The sequence below is a fragment of the Hibiscus syriacus genome, unplaced genomic scaffold (assembly GCF_006381635.1).
Source record: "Hibiscus syriacus cultivar Baekdansim isolate YM2019G1 unplaced genomic scaffold, ASM638163v2 tig00110637_pilon, whole genome shotgun sequence".
NCBI classification, from domain to species: domain Eukaryota; kingdom Viridiplantae; phylum Streptophyta; class Magnoliopsida; order Malvales; family Malvaceae; genus Hibiscus; species Hibiscus syriacus.
This window is the reverse complement of record NW_024062808.1, coordinates 2,681,737-2,691,750: the sequence shown is the minus strand read 5'-3', so window position 1 is coordinate 2,691,750 and position 10,014 is coordinate 2,681,737. Positions and strand designations below refer to the sequence as shown.

The 10,014-nt window shown below is 35.9% G+C and overlaps 2 protein-coding genes across 2 annotated transcripts; both read left to right on the top strand.

The window, feature by feature from the left end:
• The first annotated feature begins 921 nt into the window (after positions 1–921).
• LOC120136869 (copal-8-ol diphosphate hydratase, chloroplastic-like) lies at positions 922–1,627 on the top strand. The gene is made up of 2 exons (XM_039152805.1): positions 922–1,183; positions 1,394–1,627. The coding sequence occupies exons 1-2, from the start codon at positions 1,001–1,003 to the stop codon at positions 1,625–1,627; spliced, it is 417 nt and encodes a 138-aa protein (XP_039008736.1). The 5' UTR covers positions 922–1,000.
• A 419-nt stretch (positions 1,628–2,046) lies between these two features.
• LOC120136868 (pre-mRNA-splicing factor 18-like) lies at positions 2,047–5,190 on the top strand. The gene is made up of 2 exons (XM_039152804.1): positions 2,047–3,039; positions 4,780–5,190. Exons 1-2 carry the CDS (start codon positions 2,200–2,202, stop codon positions 5,188–5,190), a joined length of 1,251 nt encoding a protein of 416 aa, XP_039008735.1. The 5' UTR covers positions 2,047–2,199.
• Positions 5,191–10,014: the final 4,824 nt, after the last annotated feature.

The window sequence follows — 10,014 nt, the reverse complement described above, 5'->3', positions numbered from 1 at the left end:
GATCCAAGAAGTGTCTTCATTTTGATACTCCAATTGTCGTAGTTGTTGTTGTAGAGTGTCGGAACTTGGAATAGTGTCATACCGTTTGCTATATCTCTCAATATAATGAGATTTTACAAAATCTGATTGCACGGATGAATCCGGAACGCCGAAAAACCTTAGGAGGGACTTGGACAACTCGGTCAAGGGGCTCCAACTCTGCTAACTCGGCTCAACTCGGTGAGTCAACTTGATTTTCTGGCAGCAGTCTTCCGGCGGTGCGTGGTGGTGCGTCAGAACTTAGATTGAGAAAATTTTGGCGGCGTCGGATTCCTCTCATCGAGACCTTCGATCTTTCCAACTCGCTCTGATGCCACTTTCTTGGAAATAAAACACTCACACAAACAACTTTTATTGAAACTCAAACAAATATTACAAGAGTATTCTCACTCAAAAACAAGAACTACAACTCACTCTTATAAGACTTTGCTTCTTCACTCACTTAGAAACTCTTAATTTTTCTTGATGCTTAAACTAAAATGGGGAGGGGTATTTATATTACTCAAGAACAATCCTACACCACAAAAATAAAATAACTTAAACCATTAAAATATACAAATATCTAACTCTCACTTAACTCTTCACCTAATTCTTCACCTAACTCTTCACCTAACTAAATTGATGTAAGCAATATCATCAATTTAGTTTGGGTTTAGGCTCCCATAATGGATCAAGTTTATGATCCAACACTACCGACCATGGATGGTCGCTGAGACTAGAAGGCGCAGACCACGGAAGGATCTAAGTAGTGTATCTACAGGTTTAAAGAATCTTGAGCAAACGAGAGGCTCTAGGTTTACTATCCTACAGGAGGAAGATTTGGTTACTGACCAACTATCTATTTCATTTTCCGAGTAAAATTAAATCGAACAGCTAAAATAAACTCACTCAAATATGATCATTTGGTGTTTTCTCAATGTCAATATTTTTCATGCGGGGTGGAAAATAGTGGGACAAGTGGATGCTGAAATGGGTAGAGGAAGGTGACAGGCACCAAGGAGTAGCAGAATTAGTGGTGCAGACAATAATTCTTAAATCCGGCTGTCAGTCCATGGAGGAGCTGTTGTCTCACCCCCAATACGAGCGACTCGTCGACCTCACCAGTACAGTTTGCCATCAACTTTGTCACTACATAAAGCAGAAGGTCAGTGGCTTAAAACCAAGAAAATAATTAACCTTACCTTAGCTTGAATCTTTCTTATCATTTGCCTGTATTGTGTACGTTGCTCTGAGTCTTCATTTTTCTTCCAACATTCATATAGACATACATCCGAATCCAAGTACATAGTTCCCACATACACAATAGACAATTCCCTAATCTTATGGAGAACTTTAATGGTTTCAAATGTTGCAGGTGCACGACAATAAATGCTTTGATAATACTGATACAGAGCATATGAGAACACAGAAAATAGAATCCTCAATGCAAGAACTTGTTCAATTAGTACAGCAAAATTCCTCAGACATCAACTGGGAGTTCAAGCAAACATTTCTTACGGTGGCACTGAGTTTTTACTATGCCGTACACTGCGACTTGGAGACTACCAGTTTCCGCATTGCTAAAGTACTCTTTGAGAAAGTACACTGATCAATCCTTCTTCTTAAGGTTGATGGGATTGTTAGAGTTCCTGAAAATAAATTATCTTTATGAGTAAAGCAAACTGTAAACTGAACTAAGTGGCAACTGTGCTGTAGAAATATTTATCTTAGCTACCCATGAACAAAGTAAGCCTTGGGCCAATGTTATAGAAAGGCTCAACTTACTTTGAACTTAAAGAGGGGGAAATGATTTACAGAATACTCTACGATCTCACATCAGCATCACCGTTAAGTTTTAGTGGTGAGTGATTAAAAGGGAATCAAAATGTAACTTTAGGTATAATTTAAAAAAAAGATAATTAGATGACCAAAATAGAACCGTACGAATAGTTGGGTGATTAGACACTTAGTTTAACCTAATAAATTTTGATGGACGATAGTTTAATATTTTTGTTTGGAATTGAAAAGTATCCTTTGGGCTAACTCGAGTCTAATTTCAACATTGAAACGGTTAGTTCAGAACCGGAGAAAATGGCCGACCGACGATGTGCCATAACCGTCGTCCCTAACTTTAACTAAAATTCAGATGAATCATCGGAGATGTCCATTATCGATCCCTAGATGGATCTTCTCAAAGAAGAGTTTCTCAAGAAGCGGCAGAGCTTAGCTCAGGATACCGGCGGCAAGCGCGTATTCAAACGCTCCGAGATAGAACAAAAGCAAATCCAAAAGCTTCGCGAGCAAGAGAAACGCGAACTCGAAGCAAAATCTCGCCCCCAATCGACCGCGTCCCCCTCCAATGTCGACTACGCTACTCCCGCCAAATCGGATCCATCCGCTTCCATCACCGAGTCCACAACCGCAACTACCACCGCGTGTTCCTCCAAGTCCCTCACAAATGAACAGAACATCGATAACCTGGACCTTCCAAGGCAAGAAGTCATTCGCCGCCTTCGCTTCCTCAAACAGCCTATTACTCTCTTCGGCGAAGATGACGCAGCTCGTCTCGACAGGCTAAAATATGTCTTGAAAGCCGGTCTTTTCGAGGTCGATAGCGATATGACCGACGGTCAAACCAATTATTTCTTGAGAGACATTGCGGAGCTGCGGAAGTGGCAGAAGGCAGGAATTTCAAGCGATAAGAAGAGAAAGGAGAGGGAAGAAGAGGGAGGAGGAGAGGATGTAGAAGGAGGCGGCGGAGAAGAAGAGTTGAGTGGTGATGGCGGGTCTAGTGGAGTCGATATGGATAAGGATTTGAAAAGAATGAAGACGATTTTCTATGAGCTGTGTGATGAAGATAAGATTCTGGTGTTTTTCAAGAGATTGTTAAATGAGTGGAAACAGGAACTGGATGAGATGGGTGAATCTGAGAAGAGAACGGCGAAAGGAAAATCCATGGTGGCCACATTTAAGCAGTGCGCGCGTTACTTAAACCCATTGTTCAAGTTTTGTAGGAAGAAGGTATTCCCCCCCCCCCTCCCACCCCTTCTTTTGCTGATCTTTTGAATTCTGGACTTTCTTCTTTCTCCCTCTGTTGACAAGTTACATGCTGAAGAATGGTATTTGTAACTATAAAAGGAATTGAAACTTGAAGTGCAAATGGAACCAGTGAGAATTAAATGATTAGAAGTACTTGTTAGATCAAAATTGGAGGCTGTCTAGTTTTGTGAACTGTTCTGTGATTTGAGCCACTACTCTGCTGCACTTCGCATATATTCATGGTATCTTCAAGTTGAGATTGTAGTGATAATTCATGTCAAAATGTCTGCTGTTCTCTCATGTTTGCTTTGATGTTATTCTCGTCGAACACTCAAATAGTTGCTGGGGTAGCAGACCCACTTGGGCACCTAGAAGAAAGACAACTTTGAATATACCAACAAACCATTGTGATGATCCATAAAATTTTATTTCCCAAATATGAGTCTTCCTGGACTAATTGACTGCATCGCATCATGTGATGTCAAATGATCAAAGGTTTTGCCAAGCTCATGGGTGAGTAAAGAAACGCCAAGGGGTTACGTTTAGCATCTTGGAGCAAAGGTTCTCTTTTACAGGTTTGAGTGGAGATAGTAGAGGTTATGATTAGGAAGAACTTCAACATTTCGTGCCATCTAGAGACTAAGTGGAGCAAGGAGAGGCATATTATTACTAGATTATGTGGACTTGGACAATTTTGAGACATCCAAATCTTGTTGGTTAGGTTTGGTTTAGGTATTCACTTGTACATAAGAGAAGGCAGAGATTATGATTAGGAAGAACAACATTTCGTGCTGTCTAGAGACTAAGTGGAGCAAGGAGAGGCCTATTATTGCTAGATAATGTGGACTTGGACAATTTTGAGACATCAAAAGCTTGTTGGTTTGATTTGGTTTATATATTCACTGGTACAAAGGGAGTTACGAAGCTGTTGATATGCTCAATAGTTTTGAATAGCATTAAATAAGTCTTCATGAAGAATTATCCCTGTAATTGTGTTATAGCCATTCAATGGTAAACCTCGTGTTCAGATGGATAGGAGATTCATCTAATATCAACATTTTGCCAGCCTTGTTTCACTTTTACTTCCTGCTTTATGGTTTGATTTATAGCCAAAAATGTTCTGCATTTATCTTTTAGTGGTTTGCTCCGAGCCCCTGTTGTTGATGAATAAATTTATCTCCCCCAACTGAACAGGTTTAAGCTCCAAAAGAACATACTGCTTTTGTATGATCCCATTCACAGGCATAATTCTCATACTGTGCTGGATGTTAAGAAGTTAAATCAGTAAATCACTCTAGAATATGAATTGATCCCAATGCTTTGAACATGCATTATTGCCTGGTACTGAATTGTGTTGAATTGGTTTACACATACATGTAGTTCCTTGTCGTTTTAACACTGTTTTCAACTATTCGAAAGTTGCTTTTATTTCAGCACCCTTTGATTCTTTTCTCGTTTCAGTCCGTTATTTGTTGAATTTTTATGTGCGATCTCCATTATTTTCTCTGTTATTCGTAGACCGTTATTATATTTTTAGTTGACAAACTTAATACGGCCTTTTAACTTCCAGTTATCAGCAACAAAAGTTGCCTTTGCCCTGATCTAAGTGAAGACGTTGCACTATATCTATGGATATCCAATATCCACTGTGTTTACGGCATTGTACACAGAGCTTAGCTTTTATAAGACCCTATATTTACTTGTCATGTTCTCTAATGCTAGGTGCTTCCCGGTGATATACGGCAAGCACTATTGGTGGTGGTTGAGTGCTGCATGAAGCGAGACTACCTGGCTGCCATGGACCATTACATTAAGATGGCTATAGGCAATGCACCCTGGCCAATTGGTGTTACCATGGTTGGTATCCATGAACGTTCGGCGCGTGAGAAGATCTATACTAATAGTGTTGCGCACATAATGAACGACGAGACGACTCGCAAATACTTGAAATCGGTGAAAAGGTTAATGACATTTTGCCAACGACGATATCCTACCGTTCCTTCTAAAGCAGTTGAATTCAACAGCTTGGCTAATGGTAGCGATTTACAGTCATTGCTAGCAGAAGAAACGGATTCCGACTTTTGTTCCTCGGATGACAAGCCTAGGTTAATGCCTGCTCCGAATGACACCTAATTCATTTCTTCTTTTGTTCTTTTATTCTTCAAGTGGTCGAGATAAAATATTGTTTTAAATGATTTTTTTCTTTAAAAAATCTATTTTTGGAAAATGCATTCGTTTTTTTTTTTTTGGAAAAATATTTTTATTAGAGTATTTCCCCCGTCTTTTCTCTCATATGGAACAAAAGAAAATTCGAGAAAAATCTAATAAATTTTAAAATTTATCATCAAACTGAAATATTTAACCCATTATTACTTTTGTCCATTAAAACCGTCAATTATTGATCTTCTTTTGATCAATTTTTTTTTATTTCAACTCATTATTAGTTAAAAATTATTGTTGATAAAAATATGAAAAATATATTTTAAAAACTTCAAATCAAGTAATTTTTAAATAACTTTTTAAAAAATTTAATTGTTTAAAATATGTAAAATAATCATGATCAAAATATAAAAATTTTGACCTTTAAAAAGTAGATAATAGACATAATTAATAGGATGGAGGGAGTCTAATTTATCTAAAGCCAACCATATCCTAAGGTGATATAACTACCAAAACAATTTAGAGCCAGTCCATTAACTTGATTATTCGGCTCAAATTATATAGTTTTTATATAGTGCAACTGTTGAACTATATTTCGATATAACAAATTTAAGGCAAAATGTTTTTGGATTTGAATTGAATTTATTCAAAGTTTTCAAAAGGTTTCAAAAATAATTCAAAATCCATTAAATTCGGATTTGAGCAAAAATGCAAAAGGGTACCGATACCCCTTCAAAGGGTATCCATACCCGGGTGTACTGATACCCCCTGCAGGGGTATACATACCCCTGTGATTGCTCAAACATTGAATGCAAAAAGGGTACTGATACCCTTATGGGTATCCATATTCGGGTGTACCGATATCCCCTGCAGGGATATCCATACCCCTGGCTGCAACGGTTAGTAATGACTAGTTTAATTTGAATTTAACAAAGGTAGTACCAATACCCCTTGAAGGGGTACCGATACCCTCTGTTATGGGCAGCCTATTTTTGCATAAAAATCATCCCCAAACGCCTCCAAAACATCTCCAACGGCTAGATACGACTTCAAACTCATTCCAACTTATAAATACGTGTTCAAGACACTTGAAGAATATAAAGAACACCTATCCAAGCATTCAAACACAAGAGAAGAGTTTTTCAATCTTATTTTTCCTTTTTCTTATAAATATTGTGTTCTTGTGAGCTTAAATCTTGTAAACACCTACCTTAGAGAGGTTTTCTTGTTTACATTTCCTTTCCTTTTGTAAAGGGGTTTTGGTTCTAGCCGAGCCTGTTAAAAGCTAGAGATTGGTTCTAGTTAAGCCCGTGAAAAACTAGAGAGTTGTAAAGGTTATCTCTTTGTCCTTGAAAAAGAAATAATAAATTAGTGAATTTGTTATAAAATCCTTGGTGAGGAGCTAAGGTAGTGGATGTAGACTTGGTTGAGAAGTCAAACCACTATAAATAGCTATTCAATTTTTTATCTTTCAATCTTCTTACTCACTAAACACAAACACCGATCCAACCCCTCTTGGAGAATCCTTTCGGTTGTCGATTCGGACTTATACTAAATCCCAACAATTGACATCAGAGCCTAACTCGTTATAAGGTTTAACCACCTTGAGACGATCCTAGAAATAGCTCTACCAATTTCCAAAGCAACCGATAAGAAATGACTTCCACCTCCGGCTCGTTATAGATGGAAGACTCCCAACCGATCGACAAGCCTCCACTTTTCAATGGAGCAAACTATCGTCATTGGAATAAATTAATGAAGCTATTCATACAATCCAATGATCTTAATGCATGGGAGAAGAACGAGAATGACTACTCTTCTCCAAAGAAGAAGGATAAGAAGTAGAGTGACCAAGAACGGAAGAAAGCTCAACTTAATGCCAAGGCCATGCGTATGTTGTTTTGTGCATTTGGTCCTGAAATCTATGAAGGAGTTTCTTCGTGTTCAAGTGTCAAGGAACTTTGGAATAAGCTCAAGGAAATTCATGGAAACAATAAAGAAGAACCAACCAATGTGGTGTCCTTAATAGCTCGTGAAGAGCTCGAGGTATCTTCTAGATCAAATGAATTAAATTCATATACTTTTGATGCGTTACAAGATGCTTATAATAGGTTGTATTTGGGATTTGAGACCATGAATTCCAAATATACGAAATTAATTTCAAAACTCAAAATTAAAGATGAATTGATTTTGAAAGTAAAAGTTGATTTTGAAAATCAAAATGAAATTTTGAAAAATGATTTAGAGCTTTCAAAAATCAAAATAAATGATTTAGAAAAAGAAAAATTTGATTTAAAAGTTAAGCTTGAAAGGTTAACAAAAGAAAAAGAATTAATTTCTAAAAACAACATATTATGTTTAGAAATGACAAAATGCTCACATTGTTATTTTCACGGTCACAAGGAACATACTTGTCCTTTGAAGAAAGGAAAACATTTTAAAATTAGACAAATATGGATTCCTAAGGGAACAAGGGGCATTGAAACTAACATCCAAGGATCCAAAGCAATTTGGATACCAAAATTGAAATGAATGTCTCTTGTAGGTGTGTGGGAGCAAAGGTGATGAAAGTGATGATATTCAAGATGCTCTAGCCACACATGAAAAATGAATGGGTAACCTTTAAGCTTGATGCTTTTAATTTTGATTATTTGGTTGTTCATTTGATTTTAATCATACGTGAGTTTTCGTTTTAAATGAGTATGCATTATTGTCTTAATCTCATGTATGTTAAAAAGATATTATGATGAACATTTTAAAGTTTTAATGATTTTTCAGAATTTTTAGTTCATCATAATAAAATTTTGGTCAAAATTGGTTTTAATGAAAATGATATCTCTCTAACAATTGATATCAACTTTTCAAATACTTTGATTTTAAATGCAAATGATATCTATCTAACAATTGATATTAAATTTTTTAAAAATTCTTGACCTAAATTTGAATGTTTATGTATATGGTTTAATTGAAAATTATATCTCTCTAACAATTGATACCAAAATTTCTCAAATGCATAACATTTTTAGAAAACTTTATACATATGCACTTAATTTCAGCAATTGATATTGCATAAAGTATTTTAGACTTGGATACATTGAATTTCATGTACTACTAACATGTTTGTTATTCTTTGTTGAAATTCAATTTTATTTAAGTGTCAAGTTCTGAAAGCTAAATTTTGTTTAGAATACATTTATTGAGGGGGAGCTTTGATTTTGAAATGATTTTTAAATGTCAAATTTACCGCTTACTCTCCAAAGTTATTTTGAACTTCAAAGATTGAATTATTTTTTATATAACAAAAAGGGGGAGAAGTTTGGTTTGAAAAATTCAATTTCTTAATGAAAAATGGGGAGCTTAACATTTTCATATATTTTCCAACAATTAGTAACAATTGGTATCTTTTTTAACAATTGATATTCTTTTGTTAACAATTGATATCTTTTTCATTAAATATTTTATTAAGTGGGGTTTTGCCAAAACAATTTTTCAAATGTTTTGTTATATCAAAAAGGGGGAGATTGTTGAACTATGTTTCGATATAACAAATTCAAGGCAAAATGTTTTTGGACTTGAATTGAATTTATTCAAAGTTTTCAAAAGGTTTCAAAAATAATTCAAAGTCCATTAAATTCGGATTTGAGCAAAAATGCAAAAGGGTACTGATACCCCTTCAAAGGGTATCCATACTCGGGTGTACCGATACCCCCTATAGGGGTATACATACCCCTATGCTGCTCAAACACAGAATGCAAAAGGGTGCCGATACCCCTATGAGTATCCATATTCGGGTGTACTGATACCCCCTGCAGGGGTATCCATACCCTCTGGCTACAAAAGCTAGTAACGACTAGTTTAATTTGAATTTAACAAAGGTAGTACCGATACCCCTTGAAGGGGTACCGATACCCCCTGTTATGGGTAGACTATTTTCGTAGAAAAATCATCCCCAAACGGCTCCAAAACATCCACAGTGGCTAGATACGACTTCAAACTCATTCCAACTTATAAATGTATGTTCAAGACACTTGAAGAATATAGAGAACACCTATCCAAACATTCAAACACAAGAGAAGAGTTTTTCAATCTTATTTTTCTATTCTCTTGTAAATATTGTGTTCTTGTGAGCTTAAATCTTGTAAACACCTACCTTAGAGAGGTTTTCCTGTTTACATTTCTTTTCCTTTTGTAAAGGGGTTTTGGTTCTAGTTGAGCCTGTTAAAAGCTAGGGATTGATTATAGTTTAGCCCATGAAAAATTAGGGAGTTGTAAAGGTTATCTCTTTGTCCTTGAAAATGAAAGAACAAATTAGTGAATTTGTTAGAAAATCCTTGGTGAGGAGCTAAGGTAGTGGATGTAGACTTGGTTGAGAAGTCAAACCACTATAAATCGTTGTGCAATTTTTTATCTTTCAATCTCCTTACTCCCTAAACACAAAAACCGATCCAACCCTTCTTGGCGAATCCTTTCGGTTTTCGATTCGAGCTTCCGCAAAATCCCAACAACAACATCCTTGAATTGATATGGGTAGTCTGATCTGATTTAAGGTGTCACATTAAGACTACTAGTGTGACCCATACTAAAAATTTGGGGAAAATAGAATTTTTGTTAAACCATTTAAAACCACATAAAATTAAAATAAATATAAGGTAAGTTTAGAAATCATTTAAACATTGAAACAGAATTCATTAGTACATAATAAAAAAATAAATTTCATACTCTAACAAAAAAAATATGACCTACATGCTCTAATTACACATGTAACATACTTCACAAGCAACATCGAATGAGCTCCCA